This window comes from Pezoporus flaviventris, unplaced genomic scaffold (genome assembly GCF_033815535.1).
Source record: "Pezoporus flaviventris isolate CSIRO_AGI_PZ_B2104156 unplaced genomic scaffold, CSIRO_AGI_Pfla_v1 ptg000079l, whole genome shotgun sequence".
NCBI lineage: Eukaryota > Metazoa > Chordata > Aves > Psittaciformes > Psittacidae > Pezoporus > Pezoporus flaviventris.
The window spans coordinates 156,765-181,499 of record NW_026892627.1 but is presented as its reverse complement, the minus strand read 5'-3'; the positions used below and the strand labels follow the sequence as shown (position 1 = coordinate 181,499).

The following is a 24,735-nucleotide window of genomic DNA, read 5'->3' as shown; positions in this document are numbered from 1 at the left end:
TGCTGCTGAGCGGCTGTCACGTCCAGCCTGGAAAGCTGGGACGAGGCAACATCTCTGCAGATCTCCTGGACAAAAAGTGACTGTGCCAGAATTAGCCTATAGAGCATTGAAAAAAAACAAAAACAAAAAAAACAAAAAAAAGGAAAACCAAAAAATCCTCTTGGCCATCCTAAGTTTGCTTATCAAAAAAAAAAAAAAACAGTTCCTCCACATTTATTAGAAAACCAAACAGTAGATTTAAAAAGCAGTTAAAGAGTCCTACTCCGGCAAAACACCCTGTACAGGTTTCTTTTTGTTGGTGGTTTGCTTGCCTTTGTGTTTTTTTCTGATGGTGAGGATTCCCCCTAAACCAACTGCTTCTGTTAATTGTATACATACATTTAATCTTTTCACTTTGCCGCACATCGCTTGCTTTAATTAATTAATTTATTTCCAATCAGCCTAGCCGTCTCCACCAGAGCAGCGGCGCTACCACACAAAGCTTCCTTGATGTCCATGCCCTGAGCTGGGGGAAGGGAGATGGAGGGAAGGAGGGAGAGATGAATGGAGAAGGAAGGGGAAGGCTGGAGGGAGGGAAGTAGGCAGGGAGGGAAGAAAGGGAGGGAGAGGAAGCCGTCAGCAGCCCCTCACTCTCCCATGTGCGTCCTCAGGTGGTATTTGAGAGACTGCTTGTAGCGGAAGCACTTGGTGCACTCGGTGCAGGGGTAGGGCCGCTCGCCGGTGTGCGCCCGCTGGTGCTCCAGGAGGTGATGCTTCTGGGTGAAGTTCTTGCCGCACTCGGTGCAGTGGTAGGGCCGCTCGCCCGTGTGGATGCGTTGGTGCTCCAGGAGGTGGTGCTTGCGGATGAAGCCCTTCCCGCAGACGGCACAGGCGTGTGGGCGCTCCCGGGTGTGGATGCGGTAATGGTTGGTGAGCTTGGACTTCTCGCTGAAGGTCTTCTCGCACTGGCTGCACTGGTAGGGCCGCTCGCCGGTGTGAGTCCGCTGGTGCCGCAGGAGGTGGGAGGGCCGGGTGAAATTCTTCCCGCACTGGGGACAGAGGAAGGCCATCTCATTCTTGCCGGCATGGATCCTCTGGTGCATGATGAGGCTAATCTGCAAGCGGAAGCTCCGCCGGCACTCGCCACAGGTGAAAGGCCGCTCCCCGACATGGGTGATCTGGTGTTTGCTGAGGCTCGACTTGTGGCTGAAGCTGCTCTCGCACTCAGAGCACTTGTAGGGCTTCCCTGGAGGTGGGGCCCGTGGCTGAGGCTTGAGACCGTGCTCAGGGCGCCGGGGGACCTCCACACCCCGGCGCGTGTGGCTGCGCTGGTGCAGCAGGAACTGCTGTTTGTTGCGGAAGCTGAGGTCGCACTCGTGGCACTCATAGGAGCCTTCCTTGAGGTGGTTGCGCTGGTGGATCATGAAGTTGATCTTGAGCATGAAACTCTTCCCACACTCGGGGCAAATGTAGGGTCTCTCCCTTGTCCGGTTCCGCTGCTGGGCGACAGCTGGCTTCATGTCTCCAGAGTCCCTCTCGCACGTTGGCGGTTTCCTCACGCGGGTGGCCACCAGGCTCCTGGGCTGTGTTTTGGAACTGCACTGTGCCTCACAGCCCAGCCCAGCCTCGTGGCTGGGGAATGCCGGCGGATCACTCCTGCCTGAGAACATGTCACATGGCTCCAGAGTGTCGGGGTCCTCCTCCTCCTCCTCTTCTTCCTCCGTCTTGATCACGATCCCGTCCTCTGAGGGGGAAAACCAGAACAGTGTTAGGGTCATTCGGTAGGATAGGTAGCCTTTTATGCACCTGGGGGCTACTACAGAAACATCTGCATAGGCTTCTTTGCGGCCCATCAAACATCTTTTTCAAACATCTGCCGCTGTTTGTGCCTGCCTGTCCACTTTGCCCAACCACCCGGACATGAAAAGGCTCCAGCTTTGGGACAGGCCATGTCCTCCTGCAGTAGCAAGGCAAGTCTGCACACCCTGCAACAGGGAAGACAGAAAAACCGTCTCCCAGACAGGCTCCTTCGGAGGGTGCGGTGAGCCCTGTCTGCCAAAAGGTTTTGCAATTTCATGATGCTAGAAGACAGAGGGGGTAAAAGCACCATCGGTTTGCAAGGAATCAGGTGGCCAAGTGGTTTTGGAGCAGCTACATCTGCTACCATTTTTCTGGGCTACACCACCACACCTGCACAGCACTGCTCCACAGAACCACCACACAGGGTTGCTGGCCTCCAGCTCCACTCCTGAATCCATGAACACAGCCCGGGACTGTCAACCTCTTTCAGCTTCACCAGGACAGGGCACTGGGAGAGACCCCCTCCTTCCCCAAGACAACCAGTGGTGCAATGGATGGCTACAGCTCAGGCCCCCCCCTTGGGTCACCAATGCCAGAGGTGACCTGGTTGTTTCTGTTTGGTGAGACTGGCTGTGGGGACACACACAGCAGGACACACAGCCAGCATGTCCTGAGGAAAGGCCCATGGTGGATCCCTCGCATGTCATCCTGCACTGGACTTTGAGCCAGGCCTATGTACTTTTCTAGGAAGAGCAGCCATGCTTTCCCAAGAAGAGGCAGCTGATGGGAGCAGAGTGTATCAAAGCTCTCCCCTCCAACAGAGGTGTCTGTGGGGAAAACCCACATTCCCAGATCCTCCTCTCCTCCTCCTCGCAGCAAGAAGCCTCCCCTATGTGGACCAGGGGCTGACACTGCTGGAGCTGGCACCTGCACCACGGTCAGAGCATTGCTGCAGCTCCTGCTCAACCCCACCAGTGGGGGCCCCAAGCATTGGCAGAGGTGCTAGCTCTTGGATGAGGATCAGCTTCAGCTGCACTGGTGGCTTGGCTGGTTTCCTTTAGAAAACCATGAGGAGACCACAGGATACATGAGACAGAGTGGAGGAGAACCTCAAGAACCCAACTTTATCTTTCTTGGTTTGTGCTACACCATTGCAAAGCCATCAGAAGGCAGGGAACCTGCTGTTCCCAACAGCCCACCTCTCTGCCTTCCCATCTCCACCCACAAAGCATCTCTGTAGGATCTGGCCCATACCAGACTTGTACACATGAAGCACCTGCTGCTATCTTCTCATACCCCCAGTAAATAACCTCAGCCTTCCCCTCCCACACCAGGGACCTCTGGCCACTCTCTTCTCTGTCTTCCAGACCTCTCCTAAGCAATCACCATACTGGCCAACATGCTGGACCTCCTATGTTTCTCCAGCAGATTCTGGTGTGTTAGCACCTGAGTGGCTTACACCATTCCTCTGCGCAACTAACACCAGGGCAGGAGTCCTCAACTGATGTCCTGCCCTCTGCAACGGTAGGATTTTGGCAGCGGGAGCTCGCTGGGACTCATTAAAATGCTGCCTGAGACACATCTTCCCTTGGTCTCTGTGTGTAACAAGGGCTTTTCCCACCTTCAGGGGTGCTTGCTCTGCTCTGGAGTGGGTCAGGTGCCCTTAGAGACAATGCTCTGATGTCCACCACGTGTGTGCTGCCTCCTCCTCCTAGCCTGAGTTATGACCACAGCTGCTCTTGAGGTTGCTGCAGCCAGAAACTTTCCTTCTGTTGCTGGTTCTGGGAGGATTTATCCCTTCTTCTATCTCACCCATTCCTCACCTTCCCCCAACACACTACAGCTCCTCCTGGGCCTCCTACCCCCTCGCCATGCCATGCAGAGCCATGAGCCGAGCATCTCACCTGCGCAGCTCCCATGGTGAACGATGACTCTCTGGATCTCATTGAAGTCAGATACGTATTCAGACGAGTCACCCAGGCTGGTTCCCGGGAGGTCCCTCGGAGGTGAGACGGAGCCATAGGGACTCTCACAGGCTGCCTCCTCATCTGGACTCTGGAAGCTCCCCTCTGACTGCCCCGACATCCCATGCAGCTCAGGGTTTTCAGGGCTGTCTTCAGGAAGGAGCTCCTCCGTTTTGATCACAACCCTTATGCCAGCTGCAGTGAAGAGAGATTCCCACCCACCATCATTCCAGGGAGCCGGGACAAAGAAACCACTTGCAACAATCCCCACCAGCTCTGGCTGCTGATCCCGCAGAGGGGTTTCAGCTGCTCTCCCTTCAACCACCCCTGCCATGCTCCTGCCTCTCACCTGGGATCTTCTGCACGCAGAGGGGACTGGCTCTGCCTGGCCTGGGGACTCAACACCTGCAGCTCAGCACCCCTCCACCACCCTACATCCCTGGCTGCCATGCTGGCTATCTGGCTGCCATGCTGGCTTCCTGTTGTTTTTTTCCTGTTGGCCTTGATCTAACTTAAAGATCGTTGTGACCAAGATCACAGCAGGGGGCTGGAACGACCCCAAGTTTGCAGCCTGGGGCAAGCGGAGCTGACACCATCTCTTCTTATCTCCTTATCCTCCCCCCCTTATCTCAGAGCAGGAGTCACTGCAGGACTCGGGGTCCCTGGTTCCCTGCTCTCAGCCCAGCCCTGACCTCAGAGAAACCCCTCAGCACCCCAGTACCCGTGCGCAGGATGGAGCAGGCTTCCCTGCCTGGGGGTTGCTCCTGGGATAAACCCAAGCACCATCCACACAGTCAGAGGGCACAGAGGCTTCTTTTGGTGGATGGGTTTACCCACCAGGACCCAATTCCCTGTTCTGCCAAACACACTGGCTCCCTGATGACCTGGTCTGGATACAGATGCTTCCCTTGCTGATGGCTCTTAGTGTCCAACTGTCTGGGCTCCACCTGCCCTGGTTTATATGTTGAGCTGTACCTGCAGATCCAACCACCCATTAGCCAAATCTTTCCCACTCCTAAGCAAGGCTCCTCCTAAGCAGGAACAGCTCTCAGCAACACTTGCTTTAGCCGCGGGGTGAGCACCTCCTCTAAATCTCTGTTCCCCTTTGTGCTAAGCTGCTGCCTCACCTGCAGTGGCATCAGTAATGATCTCACTCTCCTCCAAGTCTGGCTCATTCCTGACCCGCGATTCCTCTCCTTGCTCAATCTGAGACAAGACACCGGGTTTGGAAATTGCATAGTCTGTTGAGAAAGGGATGAAGAGAGGGATTACTGCACAGGGAAGTCCTAATATTGGCTTCCACCTTTCCTCATTCCCGGGGGGGGGGGACACGGACGGGACAGAGGAAGACATTCAGAAACATCCACACAGGGTCTGCAGACAGGAGAGCGTGGTGCTGTGGGCAGGCCAGGCTCCCCAGGTGGGCAGAAGGGAGTCACAGAGGCAGAAGCTGAGGAGCCACACACAGAGGAACTCCCTTTGAGAAGAAATCCAACCTGTGTGTTTTTCTGTGGGCTTTTAGAACTTCTCAGGTAAATTCCTGGCTCTCCTGAAGCCAAAAGCATTTCCATTCTGGATGCAGCAGAGCCAGGATTTCTCCTGCCAGCTTCAGCAGGAAACACCTCAACAGAGCACAGCTAAGACCATCTCAGACAATTTTTCCCTCTGGAAAAGTTTTCTCTGATGGGGTGCATGGGCTGGTACCCACTGCAGACCCAAAAGACAAAGGGAATCCCTTACAACAGCCATGGGGAAGGTGCTGGGTTTTCACCAAGTAACACTGGCTGGAAGGAGCCTTGGGAGGTCTCTAGCCCATCTCGTTTTGTGGGCATACCCACCACCAAGCTGGGACAACACTGTAACCCAAGCTGGGAGTGAACATTGCCGGAGGGATTCCCTTACCCAGACCAGAAACCTCCTCCTGTGATTTTAGGTCTCCTTTTAACAGGATATTTGGGTCTCAAGGAGATCCAAAGGGATCTCCAAGGAGGACTCAGAAGGTGCTCAAGCCTGCAGGCAGCCAGAAGCCCTGGAGAACACATATTTACCCAGGGAGATCAGCGACTCATAGTTCCCTTTCATCACATTCTTGTACAGCTCCTTCTGCCACTCCTCCAGCTTCTCCCATTCCTTGTTGTTGAAATAGACAGACACGTCGTCAAATGTCACTGGCACCTGCAATCACAGCAGCACGGGTTCAAGCAGCCACCTCCCTCCCCAGGAGCCCTACACCTTATCTCCAGTCTGTGGCAGCAGCAGCTCCTTCCCGCTTGGACATGGCCAGGATTCAGCTACCTCATGGCCATCAACGAATTGGTTTTCGTATTTAAAACAGCTCCTGGAGAGATATTTCTATGAGATCAAAGGTCCCAGTCAAATGGCCAGTCCCGGTCACGAACCCAGATCATGATTTCCAGCACCGACACCAACATCTTCCTCTTGGTCCCTAAACCAGTGGGGATGACCTGCAGAGGTGATAGGGCTTGTGCCCACCTGGAGGGACAGTCAAGGAGATAAAAACTGGGTGCTAGAGCTGGACCTCATCTCTATTGATGAGCTGATGTAAAACCCCAGAACTCGAGGGAAAGCTCTACCTGGGCCTGAAGGGCTCCAGCTATCATGAGTTAGTGTGTGCACATGGGCTAGGAGCAGACTGCAGCTTTCAAGTCTGTGTGCCAAGAAATAATTTCTAAGGATAAATCTGGGATGTGCAAGCTGCACCATGTCTGAATGGAGCTCTTCAGAAGGAGACGCAACACTCAGCTTTAACTCCCTGACTGCACTAACGGAGTGTTTGGGGCTGAATCCCCCTTTTCCGTAGCCCCTCCACTCTCTCCAGTGATGTCCCCTTTGCCATGTTCGACATGGTCCCATCTGCAAAGTTGCTTTTACTGAGATGATCATGAAATACAGGGAACTGAATACTGATTGTGGGCTCCCTCTGAAGCTCAGCTAAGCCCAACTGCAAACGCAGAAAGCTCACTTGCCTTCCCCTGAACCCCAGAGGTCCCCTGCTTGCTCCATTCCTGACCCAGGAGGCCCCCAGAGCAGCGCCAAGGTAGTAAAAGAGCCACCAAATCTGCAGGGTTTCTCTCAAATGTTGGTAAAAAAAGAAAGGGGAAAAAAAAAAAAGTGAATTGCTGCTGGGCTGTGCAGTGCGGTGAAGAAGTGAAACCTCCAGCTTGAGTGCAGGGGATCTTGCCTTCAGGTCCATCTCCCATTGCAGGCAGGTCCCATGGGAGAGATGCCAGGAAACCGAGAGCAGCAGCTCCGCTGTGAGTGACTCACCTGTGCTAGGGCTGTCCCTGCTCACCCACCACTTCTTCCCCCTGTCCTGCCCTCCATTAGGGTTTTGGGAGCATTTTGGGTGCAGACCCTGCACCCCAGAACACCGTTACCTTGGGGACTTCCCCCTTTCTGCCTGGGGGCAGCCGCAGGATCCAGAAATTCCTGTTCTTCAGGAGGTTCTCCATGTTCTCCAGGCGCCGCTGGAGCAGCCCGTACTCCTGGATGAGGGTGCCCAGTGCCGCACACTTGCTCTCCAGCTGGTTCCCCAGTTCTGCTGCCGTCTTCTCACAGTCAATCAGTTTCTTCTCTGCCATCCCCGTCCGACCCTCCAGGTCAAGTAGGCGGGTGGAATGGGAGTCCACCTTCCTCTCCACCGCCTGCACCGCCGCCACCACCATCAAGGACACCTCAGCTGTTTGCGTCTCCTGCTCCGAGGTGCGTTCATGCCCAGACACCGGCCGGAAGGGTGAGGAATAGCACGGCTGCTGCACCGGCTCCGGCGCCTGCAGGAAGAGGTGTGCAGGTGTCACGGGGGGGGGGGTGTGGGGGGGGTGTGTGTGTGCATCCTCAGGGTGACAGGGACCCCCGGGGAGGAGCATTTCAGAGCCTAGGGCAGTGGGGAAGTACCCGCGACCCTGCAGGGCGCTGACCCTGATAAGCTGCTTACGTCGGTCCCAAAGGATGGGCAGCACCAGCCACAGGGAGAGGAGAGAGCGCCCCGACACCGCAGGGCCGGGTGGTGACACTGGGGGAAGGGGATGACAGGGGACAGCTGAGCCCCGTTGCCATGGGCACGGAGAAGGGACACCCCGGGAGGGATGTCGGGCGCTGTCGGGGCAAGGGCACCCTATCACCATGGGGACCGAGCAGTGACACGGCGGGGGGGGGGGGGGGGGGAGGGGGAGGCGGCCTATCACCGGGGGACGGAGGGTCTGTCACAGGGAGGCAACTCCCGACCCGCAGGGCCCGGCCGCCAGGGTTGGGGAGGGCAGAAGGTGCAGGCCCGGCCCCCGACGGCAGCTCGGGCGCCGCCGGCCGCGGAGGCCCGGCCCGGCCCGGCCCGGTTGCACCGCCCCCCCGGGGCTGCCTAGGCTGCCGCAGCCGCCGCCGGCCCTGCCCGCCCCGTCCCCCCGGGGGGGCGGCCGCGGTGCCGCACGCTAACAGCCCCCGCCGCCCGTCCGTCCTGCCGCCCGCCCCGCCGCCTCCCGCCGCGGCCCCGACGGCGCGGCCCTCCCCGACGTGCGGCCCGCGGGCGCCGGGCCGGGCCGCGACGCTCTCTAGGCAGACGGCAGGGAGCGGCGGGCGCCCTTACCTGAGCGGGAGCCCCCTCGGCCATGGCCCTTTGTTCCCTGCCCGGGGCCCCGGGGGCCGCGGCCGGGAGGTTCCAGCAGCCGCTCAGCTCCTTCACCTCCGCCCGCCGCCGGGCATCGGGCTGGGCCCGGGGCGGCGCGGCGCGGTGGGGCGGTGGCGGGGCGGGGGCGCGGCGGGGCGGCGCGGCGGGGGCGGGGCGCGGCCCGGCCCGACCCGACCGGGGAAGGCGGGGGCGAAGGTCGGGGGGGGGCGAAGGGGCGGCGACGTGAGACCGAGCAGCGGCTCCGCGTCCCGGCTCCGCCGCTCCGCGCTGGGCGCTCCGGCCCCGCCGCTGCCCCGCCGAGCCGGCAGGGGGCGGGCAGGCCGCCGCCGTCGCGCGCGGGCCGCGCCGGGGGCCGCGCCTGGCGGGGCGGAGCGGGGCGCCCGCTGCCACCGCAGCGCCCCCTGTCGCATCGACGGCATCACCGCGCGCGGGCAGCCGCGCACCGTCGGGGCCCCCCCCGCCTACACTGGCCCGGCCGGCCCGGCCCAGCCATCGACTCCGCGACGCGGGGAAGGGGCCAAGGGGACGTGGGGGGTGCCCCGGGATCGGGTCTGTGGGTTCTCCGCGCCGGCCGCGGCTGGGAGAGGAACGGGGGAGAATGGGAGAACGGGGGTGACGCAGGGAAGGCTGCACGGGGGGCGGGGGATGGAGACGAGACTGGGGAGGACTGGAGAGGGACTGGGGTGACTGGAGGGGCTGGGAAAAGTGGGGAAGTATAGGAGGCGACTGGGGAGGAGATGCAATGAGATCGTGTGTGACTGGAGAGAGACTGGGGTTAACTGTAGGGGCTGGGAGAACAGGGGAAGCAGTGGGGGCAACTGGGGCAAGGCTGCGGGGAACCAGGGACGGACTGGGTGACTGGAGGTGCTCAGAGAACTAGGGAATGAGGGAAGTGAACTGGGGGGGGGGGGGGGGGGGGGGACGACGGACACTAGAGGCGAATTGATGTGCCTGGAGGTGTCGGGGGACCTGGAGAGGGTCGGGGAGAGGACTGGGGAGGGCCTTAGGGTGACTGGGAAGGGACTGAGGAGAACTGGGGAGGGACTGGCGGCAACTGGAAGCACTGGGGTTAACGGGAGCCCCACGAATAACTGGGATGACAGGACTGGGGGCACAAGGGCTGTTCCTGGAATAACTGGGCTAAGGGAGAGAACTGAGGGAGATCTGAGGGTGGCTGGTGTGGGAACTGGGGAGGATTGAGGAGGGGCTGGGGAAGCTGGGGTGGGGGGTGAGGGGTAACTGGGAAGGCCCTAAGAGAATATGGGGGGGGGGGGGCTGGGGTAACCCGGGGCCCCTGGGGGTCCCAGGGGACTGATCTGACTGCGGGGTGGGGGTTGAGAAGGGAATGGGAGAGACTGTGGGGAACGGGGGGCAGATCGGTGTGACGGGGCAGCCAGGGGAGCCGAGGGCCCTAGCGTTCCCCTTGGGGAACTGGGGGAGGACTGCGGTCACTGCGGGGGGGTTACTGCGGATGCCGCGGGGACCGGGGGAGGACACCGCGCACGTAGGGAGGGGGGGAGGGCCCGGCCCGCACCGTCGGGCGCCGCCATGGCCGGGGCTGGCTCGGGCGCCCCCTGGCGGCCCCTTCTCTCCGCGGCACGGCCCCGCCCCCCCGCCTTGCGGCCTCGCGCCCCGCGGGCCTGTGAAATGGCGGCCGGAGGGCGGTGTCGCCATGGCAACCGGCCGACCGTTAACAGCCACCCGCCCCCGCGGCCTCCGTGCAGCTCCCGCGCCTCCCCGCTTGTCCGCCTCTGCCCCGTCCAGTCCCGTCCTACCCCATCCCGTTTGTGTCGCCCGGTCCTGGTCGGCCTGTTTGCTCCTGTACCGTTCCCGTCCCCATGCCTAGCCTGTCCCATCCCATCCCAACCCCATCCTGTCCTGTCCCATCACATTTCTTTCCACCCTGTTGTGTCCTGTCCAGTCTTGCTATATCTCACCCTGTTTCACCTTATCCATCCCACTGCATCCTGGCCCACCTGTGCCATGTCTCATCCAGGTCCATCATGTCCCATTGCATCCCCATCCCATTTCCTTCTACTCGGTTGTGTCCTGTCCAGTCTTGCCATGTCCCATCCTGTTCCACCTTATACAATATCTATCTCATCTGTCTCATCCAGTTCCATCATATCCTATCCCATTACATCCCCATCCTGTCCCCGTCCCCTCCCCTCCTCATCCCGTTATATCCCCATCCCATCGCATCCTATCACCATCTCATCCTGTCACATCCCCATCCCATCACATCCCATCCTCATCCCATCACCATCTCATCCTCATCCCGTCATATCCGCATCGCATCCTATCCCATCTCATTCACATCCCATCCCATCCCCCCCTGTCATGTCCCACCCAGTCCCATCCCCTCCCGCCCTAGTGTGTCCATGTGCCTGCACACTGCCCCAGGCAGGACCTGGTATGCAGCCCCTGGCACATGGTCTCTCTCCCGACCTCGGGGATACCTGGCACAGGGTGACACTGAAGTCGATGACACCAATCCCAGACAAGGGCAGGGAACCCTTTGGTTTGCAGGAAAAGGGAGCAAAGGGATGAGGCTGCATCCCATCACCACTGTGGTGCTAGGGCCAGGAACGTGGGCTTTGGGGTACAACACCCATTCCATCCACCCAGGGGAGGACAAGGCAGGGACCCGGATTGGGGCACTCCTGTTTGACCCCCTCCAGGCTGTCTGAGGGAGCCACAGCCCCTCCCGTTGGGAGCGATGGAAACCAGGAGCAGCTCTTCGCCGTGACCAGCCAGAGGGATCGGGAAGCAGCCGCTGTTCCTGTGTTCATGTGAGTGCAGTGTGCCCATGGTCCAAGCTGCCAGCCACGTATGTGTGTGTGTATATTCACAGGCACATGCCAAGAGCATGTGAATACACCATAAAAGTACAAGTGTGCATTTACGGTGTCTCCATGTGCTCGTACGTGTTCAGTCTCATCACTGCCACTGCCCTGTGCCTGATCTGCATGGTGCGTTTTCACCTCTTATGAGTCTTTTCTTTCCTCCTCCTCCCTCTCTCCACCACATCCAGAATCCCTGCACCCTCCCTACATGGGACAGCCCTATCCTGCCTGGTTGCTCCATAGTGAACCAGAGATTTGGCGGGGGTCACCCACCCTGGCCCCACAGGCACTGGGCATGGCTGGGACAGGTGGAGGATCCCCGGCACCCTCCAGTGTCAGCTGCTGGGAGCCTGTGGGATGTGAGTGCCAGGTCCTTGTGCTGGCTCTGACCCATGGACAGGCCCCATGGGCCACCCTGCCCACACTCCATGTTTGGCCCCAAGCCAGAACAACCCCTTGAGCCCTTGTCTAAGTTCTGGGGGGGGCTCTGGTAGAAGCCCCCACAGGGAGGCCTGCCCTAGGAGAGGTACCAGCCCCCTGTGCTGGGCTCTGTAAGGGAATAACATAAGGGATGCTGGGCTGGGGGGAACTCCTGAAGGGGCAGCATGTCCCCCCTAGCACCCCACAGTGACATAGGGACATCCAAAGACTAGGTGTTGACAGCCAGCAGCAGCCCAGGATGCTGGCCCCAGGGCTGGGGGGTGTGAGGCTGCACCAGTCTCCCCTCCACAAACACCTAAAGAGAGAGGGGATGCCCCTGGCACAAACACTCCCCCAGTGGGATGAGGGAATGAAGATGCAGCACAGCACTAGGGGATATGCTGCAGGGGAAGAGCTGGACCCTCCTGGAACATCATGGGGCCCTGGCCAGCCCCACATCCCCAAGGCCATGCAGCTCCGCACCCTGTTCCCCAGGATGCACCAGGCCCCGGCGCGGTGAGACAAAACGGCATGCGGCCCCGTGGGGCCAGGCCTGACAGGAACGGTTTATTGGCAGCCCCTTACAAAGAGCTTGGGTATATGCGAGCAAGGAAGTAGCAATGCAAACCCAGCATGGCCCGGCTCGGCGGCTGCCCTCCCCGCATGCCAAGGTCCCACCAGTTCCACTGGGACACCACACAGCACCGCAGGGCCAGGCTGCCACGTCTGGTGAGAGATGAACCCGCAGTGTTGGCAGCTAGGTGCTCAGCAGCGCGCTCCTGGGCTGTTCTTGCCTCAGTGCCAGAGGGTCAGTCCACCACATCCCAGCTCTGAGGCGCAGGGCAGTGCTGCAGCCGCGTACGCTGGCGCTTCTCCCAGCATGGGACTGTCCGGCTCTACCTGTCAGCAGAGCCTGGCTGCATCCAACGACTCCTCAGCCACTGCTGTAGCCCTGTCTGTGTGTGGCACAGGCCAGCTTCTCGCATAAAACCAAAGTCTGCTTCCAGCCATAGCGGCAGCAGAGAAAAAGCTTAAAAACACAAAGCCCAAATGCCAGACACCGACCGCAGCAGCTCCAGAGCTGCACCAAGCAGCCTCATCTGCTGGCTCTGGCTCCCCAGCTTGGCTTGTGTGGTTTATCAGTTCTGCAAGTTACCTGGAAAAAGCTGACAGATAACAGCCAAGGGCTGGGCATGGGTGCTGCAGCGTGGCGAGCAAGGACAAAACATAGGCGGTGAGGGGACCAGGGCTGCCAGCACTCACCCAACACCAGCTTCAGAATGGAAACACTGTATTGACGGACTTTACAAAAGTTATTACAAAACACAACCACGAACCAGCAACTGACAATACACAGCGGAAGAGACACCACTTAGAGCCACCTCAGAACAACACCAATTAGCTCCGAGAAGTCAACCAATATTTACACAGACATCTGAAAAAACTCTGTTATCCCATACATTTAAATGTTTTAGATCGACTGTGAAATATAGTGCCACATTTCCTTGTAGTATAATAATAATAATTAATAACAATAATAATATAATAATATATCGCATAATAATAATATTCTACGTCTAGCATAACTAAAAACCAAACAGCTCTTTACAGGGGTTAGGAGAAGTTGCTTTCACTCATCTGACTTACCTGAATGTGAGACCAAACTCAGTAAAAAATAAGACTAAAATCGCCTTCATTGACAGGAGTCTGTGTGACAGACCAGTGGCTCCGTTCCCTCAGGCCACAGGGAATCAACAGCCCGCCTGGTGCCAGTAACATCCTTTGAAAGAACAGAGATGTGTGCTCCTTGGGTGAGTCACTTGACTGCTTCCACACGCTGCCCTTCCCGACTCCTCCTACTCCGATGTTCACAGCCCCTTCTCCTGCCTGTCCTTTCCTCCAGCACTTACTCATTCTCACCTTGCTCTTTGCCTCTCTCTCCCCTCCACTTTTCTGCCTTCAACAAATCCTGTGTTGTGCCTCTCACCGTGCCTCTGCTTTGCCTCTCTTCCCTTCATTCCAGCCCCGGCCTTGCAGCACGGGGCTGCCATTCCAGGCACAGCAATGCAACAGGAGCAGGCGGCCAGTTGTCTGGGAATGGCACCTTCCCTCCCTTTTTCCTTCCCTCCCTCCCTCGTGCTTCCAGCCTTGCAGTGAAAAGAGTGGAAAAAAGAAAGCGAAAGCTTGTCACTCCTGAATATGCACAAAGATAGGTGGGGGAACACCTGCTAAATAAAGACCCCGGAGAACCGCTCGGGATTATTCGCCACAGGCAAAATCCAAACCAGTGTAGAGGACAACTAGCACAAGGCCTGTGGAAGTCCCCCATCACCTCGCAGGGTCGCAGAAGTGCCTGGGCCATCTGGTCAAGAGTTTGTTTTTTTAAGAGGAATTCCTTTGATGCTTCAACAAAGTGGGCTCTGTAGCATGACCACATGGATTAGCTGCGACACAAGCTTGCCTCCCATCATGCTGCACGTCCACCTGCGAGGCCGTTCACAATAACCGTGAGCCCTTCCGCCCTGCCCCCCGTGTGCCAGCGCTACTGCTTAGTTTCTTTTTTCACACACAAGAGGCTGGTCTGAGTGCCTGACTCCAGCCTGAGCTGCGAATCCTCCATGGGTCGGGGGGTGCGGGAGTGGATTTTCTGGTGGCAATTCAGAGACTCTTTGTAGCGGAAGTGCTTCCCACAGACAGGGCACTGGTAGGGGGTCTCCCCGGTGTGCACCCGCCAGTGCTTGAGCAGGTGGTCCCGCCGGATGAAGCTCTTCCCGCACTCAGTGCACTGGTATGGCCTCTCCCCTGTGTGGATGCGCTGGTGGCGGATGGCTTTGGAGAGGTCGCGGAAGTCCTTCCCGCAGTAGGTGCATGTCAGCGGCCCGTCACCCTTCCCTGTGTGGAGCTTCTGGTGCAAGATCAGGCTCACTTCCAGGCTGAAGCTCTCCTTGCACTGGGAGCAGGTGTAGGGTCTCTCCACCATGTTGTTCACCTGGTGCCTGACAAAGCCGTACTTGAAACCAGAGCTCTTTTCCCCATCAGAGCGTTTGGACTGTTTGGAGCGGGAAGACCCCTGGCCTTTTGTTTTGGGTTTCTGCCTCAAGCCTTCTCCGTGCTCCAGGGAAGTGCAGGCTTCCTCGCTGGCGTGCGCTTTCTGATGGGTGGCAAACAGCTCCTTGTCCAGGAAGCTCTCCCCACACTCACAGCAGATGTATGGCCCCTCTACTGAAGCCACATCCTCAGGAGCATCCTTCTTGGCCAAGTCTCTCCCGCGGCGAGAGGAGCGCCTCAGCCCGTTGCCTGTTCTCTGCTGCGAGGTTGATCCGCTCCGGCTCTTGCTGCTTGGCTTTATCTCCTCCTCTGGGCTTGAGAAAACCTCTTCCCACTTTCCTGCCAAGGAGCTAGGAAGCTCAAGGATTTCGGAACCTTCCTCATCACACTGCTGTTCATCTGCCAGAGCAGAGATAGTCATGTCATTTCTTTGAGATAGGAACTGTCCCATTATTTAGACCCCAGTTCTCTCAGGTCAAAGGTGGTCTCTGCTTGCACATTCAGGACAGCACCTGGTACTACAGCGTTACAAGTCCCACCTGGGAGCTACCTCAGCGGTGTGGGAGTATGAACAAAGCCAAAGTATTCTGACTTAGAATCACAGAATCGTTTTGGTTGGAAAAGACCCTTAAGATCATCAGGTGCAACCGTTAACCTGGCACTGCCAAGTCCACTACTAAACCATGTCCCTCAGCACCACATCTACATGTCTTTTTAATCCTTCAAGGACTGGCGACTCCACCACTGCCCTGAGGCAGCCTTGTTCCAGTGCCTGACACTTCCATTGAACAATTTTCCCTAATATCCAACCTAAACCTCCTTGGCACAACACGAGGCCATTTCCTCTTGCCCTATCACTTGTTACTTGGGAGAAGAGCCTGATCCCCACCTCACTACAACCTCCTTTCAGGCAGCTGTGGAGAGTGAGATCATCTCCCCCAATCTTAATTTTCTCCAGGCTAAACCACCTCTCCTCAGCCACCCCTCACAGAACTTGTGCTCCTGGCCCTTCAGCAGCTTTGTTGCCCTTCTCTGCACCCACTCCAGTACCTCAACATCTCTCTTGTAGTGACGGGCCCAGAACTGAACACAGGATTTGAGGCACAGCATCACCTGGCCCTGCTGGCTACACTACTGCTGATACAGGCCAGGATGACATTGGCCTTCTTGGCTGCCTGGGCACAAGCTGCTCATGTTCAACTGTTGACCAACACCCCAGGTCCATTTCCATTGAGCAGCTTTCCAGCCACTCTTCCCCAAGCCTGGAGCATTGCATGGGGTTGTCGTGACCAAGTACAGGACCTGGCACTTTGCCTTGTTGAACCTCACACCATTGTCCACAGCCCATTGATCTGGCCTGTCCAGATGCTTCCTACCCTCCAGCAGATCAACACTCCCAGCCAACTTGCTATCATCTGCAAACAGACTGAGGGGTCATTTGATCCCCTTGTCCAGATCATTCATAAAGACTTCTTGGAAAAGCTGAGACAGCACAATGATAAGATCTCTACATGTAACTAGACAAAGGGAAGCAGAAGTGGATTCCTCAGCAGGAGGTGAAGCAGAACAGGTCTTTAAGAACCTGTGGTTTAGGGTAAAGGCAAAAAATAATAAAAATTAAGGGAAGCGGAATAAAATCGCTTTTCCTTTGGAGCTTGCACAAGGCCTGGGGCCGAAGGATCTCCTGTAGTATGAATGGGAACTAAAAGCAGCCACTAAGGACCCTGGCAAAAGGAGGATGAAAAGAATCCAGAGATTCTGGAGATGTGGGGAGGAGAGCTGGAAACCCACAGGTTTCTGCAGGGTGCAAGAAGGCAAAGCTGTACTGAGAATTTGCATGCCCAGGGAAGACCTCGGCACTCCCTGTCGCAGGCTCTTCATCTGCTTGTCACTTGTGACATCAAAACGTGGGCTTGAAAACAGGCTGCCTTCTCTTCCTCAGGCTGATGCTCTGGAAAAGCACCAGCCAGAACCACTGATCTGCTTCTGAGAACAACGCTGGGAAGCCAAAAGCACGTCCTAGCACGGCATGCTTCCCAAAGCAGCTCACGTGTCCCTGTGCTTCAGAGCTAACACCATCAAAAGCCTGCCTGTGCTACACTTCAAGGCTGACCAAATACACACTCTCACCAAGTGATGAGACACTGTACAGGTGGTCTGCATGCCCTAGCCAGCCCACAGCTGCTTTTAGAGCCTGCTGCTTATGTATCGCAGCTTCTGCATGTGTGCTATCCATCTGCCTCGGCTGCTGTTCAGCTCCCACAGTGACCCTTGAGGCAAGCCTGGCAAAGACTGTGGTTAAGGCAGGATCTCACCCCGGGCAATCCCCAGCATGCGCCAAGAGCCTGAGCCTGCTTCTGTCTCCCTCTTTCTGCAGTGCTCAGTGAAGCTCTGCACTTCTAACTCACATGTACAAGGAACTTCCATGCCTTCTTCTTCTTCTTCTTCTTCAGAGCCATCGTGGCTTTCAGCCAGAGCCTCTTCATATTTACTCCACGAGCAATCATCAGGACCAGGAAAGGAAAACTCTGCGCACAAGAAGAGGAGTTTATGCTGAGGCCTCCCAGCTGCTTTACAGAGGATTTCAGGAGATGGCCGCACCGGGTAGGAGCCAGCGAGAAAAACTAAGCCACCGGTGCACCCAAGGGCAGAGCTGGACAAACTCATTGGCAGAGGCAAGTGGAAGAGTGCAGGCAGGTGCTCTTCCACTTCTGCTTCTGCTTCTTCCACACACCTGCTTTCTACCTCCCCACTGTGTCCTAGGAATCTTATGGCTCACCAGTGCTGGGGTCTGTAGGGGTTTCTCCTCCCTCAGAGTCCTCCGGATCCTCCGCGTTGGGATCCTCTCCTTGCTCAATCCGTGACAGAAGGTCTGGCTTCGAAATGGCCGCATCTGCATATGAAAAGAGGATCAAAACATTTCCTTCGCCCTCACGGGAGTGAGACTCTCAAACCTTTGCCCACCAACCTTCCTTCGCTGCTGGGGGTGACGGGTAATGGAAAGAGAGGCTTATGATGCTCTCACACATCTGCACCGCTCACCTTGTCTGGGCCCTGGGAACATGAGCGGACTGCAGGAGCACACTCTGCTCAGGTGAGGAGCACCTCCCAGCCTGCAGCGCGAGGAGGAGAATAAGAAAATGCATCTGTGCTTACCTCCAGGCTTCCTTTCTTCTCCTCTCTGCTAAGGTCCGCGGATCCATTACAATGGGGACTTCAGCTCGGGGACAGCACCAGAGCTGTCAGCCAGCAGCAGCAGGGGAAGTGCCCTCCCCATGCGGTTCCCTCCATCCTACTCGTCCGAGTCACAGGCTGCTTGCGGATTTTGGTGGGGGAAAGGGGACAATCACAATCTCTCCTAGGGTGGAGAGCCGAAAACTTCATTCCCAAACTAGCGTGAGTCTCTGGGCATTAATTTCCACCGCTGCTCTGGTGGATCCATTTGCCTTATGCGAGGGCCAAACCCCTGAACCTCATTATCAAAGGAAACCTTCAGACGAAGCACAGATACGTTTTTGTAAGCTCCAGGCTCAGATCCACAGATCCTCCTCAGCAGGACTGTTACGTTCCCGCACCTCTAGAGTGGGACACAGGGTTGGATTTTAACATAACGGGGGGCGGTATTTACCCTTCCCCTTTTTCCCCTGCTCACGGAAGACCTCTGTCCAAAAAAAATAAAGAAAGAAAGGGGGAAAAAATGATGAAAGGCCTGGCTGGACCAGTGTTGAACAGCAGGGTGGTGGGTGAGCCTGCACACTAGTGGCCTCAGCACAGGGAAGAGATGCCGGTCTACCAGGAACTGTGGCTGCGCTGCCACGCACTGCACACAGACATCCAGCCAAGGGGAGGTCACTTTTGAGAACACACATAGGTGCTCATGAAGGCACCACATCCCCCAGAGGGAATTCCCGCAGCCAGGACTGGAAGGAGCGAGCAGAGCACTGAGTTCATTTCACTGTGAACACGCAGCCCTACCGCAGCAGAAACCACAACAGCTTGAGCAAGAAGCGTTCCCTGGGATGAGGCCGCGGTCAGAGATAGCACCAAAGCAGGCAACAGACAAACCTCACTCTCCTCCCTTACGGAAGCTGAAAGACTATCACCAGGGAAAGGGCTGGAAGGAACCTCAGAGGCAGGGCACCCCTCTGCTGCCCTAAGCGGCGAGCGGGCTGACACACCCAGCGCAGTGGATCTGTGGACCTTTGCGTGACAAAGAAACTCCCCTCTCCCCCACCTTTCCGTGGCTGGAGGGTCCTCTCGCTTCCCCTCCTCCTCACGACCCAGCAGCTCGCTCGGCTCCTACTGGCCACAGAGACTGTCAGGGAAACGCAGTCACCGCAGCGATGCTCGTGACGTCCGTCCACCGTTAAACTGAACTGGTGAGGACTGAACTACCTGCCAGGGCTGCTGGTGAAAGCTGGCACAACGTGTTCCCAGAGCAGTACACTGCCCACCCTCCCCAGCCCTGCCAGGCACAGCGGTGCTTCCATCCACCAGGACCTGGGAAAACCTGGTGCAGCAGAAGGCTCAGGGCAAACCCCAGCCCATCTTTACCCATTGAGATGACGGCCTCGTAGTTGCCTTTCATGATATGCCTGTAAAGCTCCTTCTGCCACTCATTCAAGCTCTTCCACTCCTCCTCAGAAAAGTTAAAGGAAGCATCGTTGAATGACACAGGGACCTGTAATGAGATGCACTGTATGTTTGGATGTTGTGTCTCTTGTTGAAGTGTCATGGTTTAGACCCAGCTGGTACCTCGGCACCATGCAGCTGTTCACTCACCACCCCGCTTCCCCACTCCAGGCAGGATGGGGAGGAGGATCAAGAGAATGTAAATCCTACAGGTTGCAATAAGAACAGTCATACAACTAAAGTATAATATAAAACTACTACTAATAAAAAGGGAAATAACAAGGAGGGAGAATATAAAACTAAAAGAAAAAAAAACAACAACAACAAAAAACACCTCCCAACTAAACAGCAGTGATGCACAACTCAATTGCTCACCACCCACTGACTGATAACCTGCCCGACCCAAGCAGCAATTGATCCCTTCTGGCTAATTGCCCCCAGTTTCTACACTGGACATGACTTGCTGTGGTACAGAATACCCCTTTGGCTAGTTTGGGTTAGGTGTCCTGTCTCTGCTTCCTTCTGGCATCTTCTGCCTTTCCTCATTGGCAGAGCATGAGAGACTGAAAAGTCTTTGGTCAGGGTAAGTGCTACTGAGCAATAACTAAAACATCAGTGTGTTACCAGCATTGTTCTCAGACTAAAGCCGAAACACAGCACTGCATCAGCTACTAGGAAGAAAAATAACTGTTACACCTGAACCCAGGACATGAAGAAAACACCCAGGGATGTTTCTTCATTCAAATTCTTCAAGCACAGTGCAAGACAGTCCCATGCAGCAACATCTACTCCTTTCCAAACACCTCGCTCAGCCTCCATGCCAAGCTCAGGTAGCTTCACTCCTGCCCACAAGGGACACAATGGGGTTTTCCCTTATCACGTGCCTGCACCTTGACTCCTTGCTCAGCCTCCTCCTGCGGGCCCTGTTGTGGGCACAGCACCTGACACAGGCTCTTTCCCCACTTCGTTTTTGACATGGTTCTGTTGTTAATTGCCTCTGAACAGGCACTGGGGATACCAGTAACCTGACAGGTACACAGGGCTGAACCACACAGTTCTGCCCAACTCAAACACAGCTCCAGTCACGCTAAGGGGTTTGTGATCCCATACAGAGCAGACTGTGTGTTTTGGCAAGGCTCACATGTACATAACAAGTGGTGCATAATTAACACATAAGGATCTGTGCTGGTGCTTCTGCCTGAGCACTAAAGACAAGACATTACTACAGGGAAGCTGAGTCCCACTCAGCACCGCAGTCACTTAAACAGGGCTGTGAGCACAGACTACGTGCCAAACAACCCCATTCCAAAGATGGAGCAGAGGACCGTTACCTTGGGGACCTCCCCCTTCGCCCCTGGGGGCAGCCGCAAGATCCAGAAGTTCCTGTTCTTCAGCAAGTTCTCCATATTCTCTAGCCTCTTCTGCAGCTGCCCATACTCCTGGATGAGGGTGCCCAAGGCTGTCCACTTGCTCTCCAGCTGGTTCCCAAACTCCACTGCCGTCTTCTCGCAACCAATCAGCTTGGTTTCTGCCATCCTCATCCTCCCCTCCAGGTTCATCAGCTGGGCTGCCTGGGCATCCACCTTCCTGTCCACGGCCTGGATCTCAGCGACCAGCGTTAGGGAGATCTCAGCGGCCGGCAGCTCGGTCTCGGCAGCAGGGCCCTGCTCCGGAACGGGCAGCGGCTGCTCCAGGGCCAGCTCCTGGGACTCCATGTCCCACTCCAGGTCCTGCAGGAACACAGACACGGCCGTGGGCTCCGCCGCCACAGCTAAAGGGCACCGCGGCTGACCTCAAGGCGATCGCGGGGCGAACGGAGCAGCGCTGGGCCCACACCGGCGCCGACAACCCTCGGGCGCGGCCGCCGACGGGGGACGAGGGGCGGCGGCTAGCGGAGAGGGTGGGAGATCGGCAGCAGCGCTTACCTGAGCGGGGGCCCACTCGGCCATGGCCCTGCGGAGGGCGGCGAAGGGCGGCGGGCGGCAGCGGCGGAACGGGGCGGAGCGGGACGGGGCGGAGCGGAGCAGACGGCTGCGCGGGCCCGGCGCCTCCTCAACAGAGACGGGACTCAGCAGCCATGCCGAGAGCGCAGTGAACACTGGGAGTGGCGGCGGTGCCGGCGGCAGGTGGCGCCGCAGTGACACCTAGTGGCGGGCGGACCACGCAACACCAGCGACGGGAGAGACCACGCACCAGAACACCCAACGCCGCATCCCTGACCCCGCGCTGATTGATTGGGCTGCGGCCCAGCCAATCCGTGAGGCGCCCGCGGGCGGCTGGCCAATGGCAGAGTACAGCGGAGCGGGGGGGCGGGGCTTCGGGCGTGCCGGGGAGCGCGCTCCCGCCTTTGGCAGCGGGACCGCGCGGGGCGGGAGCGGCGTGTTCGGGGCTGCACCGGGACACACCGGGCGGGACGCGGCCTGGCCCAGGTACAGCACCGGCGGTGGTCCTGCGGCCCACGAGGCTCGCTGGCCGCGCTCCCATCCCCTCCCTGGTCGGCCCTGCGGGCGCCGCCGACTCCCCGTGCCCGTGCCGGCCGTCCCTGCGCCGTCATCCCGGTGCAGCGAATCTTTCAATCGCTGTTGTCCCCCCCGCAGGTGAGGCCCTGCCAGGAGCAGCACGGGGAGCAGCTGCCGTGTCTCCCCAGGGACCGACCGGGACGGTGCCGGTGCCATGAAGGAGGACCCCGAGCGCCCCGTCGCCTTGGGTGAGGCTCGCGGGTCCTGTCCGCCGCCAGCCCTGGCGCTGCAGGTCATGGCCTGGCCGGGAGCGGGGCCCGCGGCACGGTGGCGGCAGCACCGGCCTGGTGGGTGGTGGCAGAGGGCGGCCGTGGGGCGGTTCCGGGGTCACCGCTGGACCGCGTCTCTTACCGCGGGATTTCTGTGGCGCGGGGACGCCAGCGCAGGCCAGTTGTGACCAGCCGCCGTGCAGCGGCATCACCGGTAGCACCACCGTCCGGCCCTCCTCTTGTTTCCACAACAGGTTACACCGTCACCAAACCCGACATCCTGGCTGAGGTGGAGCGAGGAGAGGAGGCAGCGGCAGCAGCAGGGCACTACAGAGAGCACCGGAGCCCTGGGCCACGTATGGCACCCGCTGGCCCCTCCCAGGGTGAGTGGGACAAAGGAGCTGGGGCTCGGGTGGTAGGCCAGATCCTGCTGGGCGGGAGGGCTTGATCCCACGGGATGCCCAGTGAGGGGATCACCCTCAAACAGGTTTCTGTCTCTGCAGGGGACTGGCTGGGGAAGGAGGTGAAGAGTGAGGAAGGGGTGTCCCCGCCGCCTGGCTCCCCCCCATCCCACCGCACTGCCTCCAGCGACTTCCCCGTCCCGCTGCAGGAACGGGGCTGCAGCTATTGCGGCGTCTCTGAGCCAGAGCTAAATCCCAGTGTTGGTAACGGGGGGTTCATCACCTCACCCCCTGCCTTCGAGAGCCGCCGGTGCCAGCCAGGGGAGCCGCTGCTCGAGTGTGCTGAGTGCGGCCGAGGCTTTGGACAAAAGCCAGACCTGGTGCGGCACCGGCTGGTGCACAGTGGAGAACGTGCCTATGCCTGTGGCCGCTGTGGAAGAGGGTTCACCGAGGTGGTGGTGCTGGGGACCACAAGCGGCCCCTGCCGCCCAGCCCCCTGTGCCAGCCGCTCCTCGGGGACGGCAGAGGGGACAACGGCAGCACCCCGGAAGGAGCGGAAGGAGTTGTCACTGACAGAGAAGGTACGGGTGCTGGAGATGCTGGAGGGCCCCAAGGTGTCACAGAATGAGCTGGCCAAGCGCTTTGGGGTGTCACAGCCCCAGATCTGCCGCATCATCAAGAACAAGGAGCGGATCCTGAGTGAGTGGCACCGCAGTGGCGACCCTGAGCGCAAACGCAAGCGGGAAGGGAAGGACGTAGCCCTGGAGACTGCTCTGCTGCGCTGGGTGAAGGGTGCCTGTGCCACCGACCTGCCTGTCAGTCGCCCGCTCCTCCAGCTCAAGGCCAAACACCTTTCCGAGACACTGGGCCAGCCCGACCCGGAGCCCAGCAGTGGCAGACTGGCTCGCTTTGGGATGCGCCACAGCCTCACCTTCAAAAAGCCACTGGTGGAGAAAGGAGACTCAGAGCAGCCCACAGCTGAGCATTGGGCCAGTGCGGTGCTTCCTGGCCTCCTCCGCAGCTATGCGCCTTCTGAAATCTATGCCTGCGGGGAGACGGCCGTCCTCAACCCAGCCAGCTCCCCCGGTGAGAGCACCGGTGACCGGCTGACACTCCTGCTCTGCACCAATGCCAGCGGCTCAGAGAAGGCCCCACTGAGGGCAGTGGGGGAGAGCACCCAGCCCCGCTGCCTGCGGGGTGTCAACCTGGGGCAGATGCCCTGGAGCTACCGTGCCAGCAGCCTGGCCACTATGACCGCTCCCCTCTTCGCTGAGTGGCTGCGGGAGTTCAATGAGGGGATGCGGCGGCAAGGGAAGAACATCCTTCTCCTCCTCAACAAGCACGAGGCTCACCCCTACCTTCAGCTTTCTAATGTCAGAATTGTCTTTGTCCCACCAGCTGCCACCCTGGTCCAGCCCCTCGACCGCGGCATCACCAGTGACCTCAAGGGCCACTACCGGCGCCGACTGCTTAGGTGGCTGCCGGCAGAGCGTGGTGTGGGGCAGCCGAACCTCCTGGATGTTCTGCACATGCTGGCGCAGGCGTGGGGTGACGTGCACCCTGGGCTCATTGCCAGCTGCTTCCGTGCTGCCAGCTTCTTCCCCGACGCCAGTACCGAGGCCCCAGCGCGTGGCTTGCTCAGCCAGGAGCAGCTGGAGCGCCGCACGCTGACGGACAAGGAGTTGGAGCGTGATGGAGAGCTGGTGGACGGGGGTGAGGGGACTGCGGATGCTGAAGATGGTGGAGAGCTGGCAGCGGTGCAGCCCTGCCCCTCGGAGCGGGAGGTGTGGCGGAGCCTGGCCACGCTGCGGCGGTACCTGGAGTGCCAGGCCACCTCGCCAGACCTGTTCCAGGCCTTCTACGAGCTGGAGGATGCTGTGCACATGCTGTCAGCTGGTACCGGGCAAGCCCTCACCGGGGACAACCCTCCCAGACTGTGAGCGCCAGACCCGCTCGTGCCTGTCATGGGAACTGGTGTTCACCAGCTTGGCCTGGCCATTGTCTCCTGCAGCAGTGTCAGCCGAGTTGTGCTGTGGGGTTTGCTGTGGGTCTGTGTGGCTCAGGGACAAAGGGAGTGCCCAGTGGGGTGCATGGAGGCTGTGAAACTGCAATGCTCAGGGACTGGCTGTGGCAGCACTGGGGGCATGAACCTGCTGCCAGAACTTTCTCCCAGAGTGTGGTTTCTGCAGCAGCAGGAGCTGTCATGGAGCTGCCCCTGGGGACAATTTGCCCTGAGTGGGGTGGTTGTGTTTACTGGGGGGGAGGGGGAAATGGG

The 24,735-nt window shown here is 58.6% G+C and overlaps 2 protein-coding genes across 2 annotated transcripts in view; one reads left to right on the top strand and one right to left on the bottom strand.

The window, feature by feature from the left end:
• Positions 1-408: 408 nt before the first annotated feature.
• LOC133280013 (uncharacterized) overlaps positions 409-24,735 on the bottom strand; it is a 38,289-nt gene continuing 13,962 nt past the window's right edge. The window contains exons 13-32 of the mRNA XM_061474297.1: positions 23,690-24,277; positions 23,270-23,404; positions 22,909-23,124; positions 22,749-22,818; positions 22,202-22,297; positions 21,737-22,134; positions 21,257-21,475; positions 20,663-21,061; positions 19,254-19,380; positions 17,479-17,592; positions 17,108-17,227; positions 14,195-15,098; positions 8,851-8,962; positions 8,344-8,743; positions 7,682-7,776; positions 7,142-7,534; positions 5,792-5,918; positions 4,871-4,984; positions 3,684-3,938; positions 409-1,723 (exon numbers count right to left, since the gene is read on the bottom strand). Of these exons, the coding sequence (XP_061330281.1) occupies positions 627-1,723; positions 3,684-3,938; positions 4,871-4,984; positions 5,792-5,918; positions 7,142-7,534; positions 7,682-7,776; positions 8,344-8,743; positions 8,851-8,962; positions 14,195-15,098; positions 17,108-17,227; positions 17,479-17,592; positions 19,254-19,380; positions 20,663-21,061; positions 21,257-21,475; positions 21,737-22,134; positions 22,202-22,297; positions 22,749-22,818; positions 22,909-23,124; positions 23,270-23,404; positions 23,690-24,277 (5,979 nt within the window). The 3' untranslated portion in view covers positions 409-626. The remainder of the gene's footprint in view (positions 1,724-3,683; positions 3,939-4,870; positions 4,985-5,791; positions 5,919-7,141; positions 7,535-7,681; positions 7,777-8,343; positions 8,744-8,850; positions 8,963-14,194; positions 15,099-17,107; positions 17,228-17,478; positions 17,593-19,253; positions 19,381-20,662; positions 21,062-21,256; positions 21,476-21,736; positions 22,135-22,201; positions 22,298-22,748; positions 22,819-22,908; positions 23,125-23,269; positions 23,405-23,689; positions 24,278-24,735) is intronic.
• Positions 21,912-24,708, top strand: LOC133280080 (tigger transposable element-derived protein 3-like). The gene is made up of 3 exons (XM_061474458.1): positions 21,912-22,038; positions 22,314-22,442; positions 22,563-24,708. The coding sequence occupies exons 1-3, from the start codon at positions 22,005-22,007 to the stop codon at positions 24,398-24,400; spliced, it is 2,001 nt and encodes a 666-aa protein (XP_061330442.1). The 5' UTR covers positions 21,912-22,004; the 3' UTR covers positions 24,401-24,708.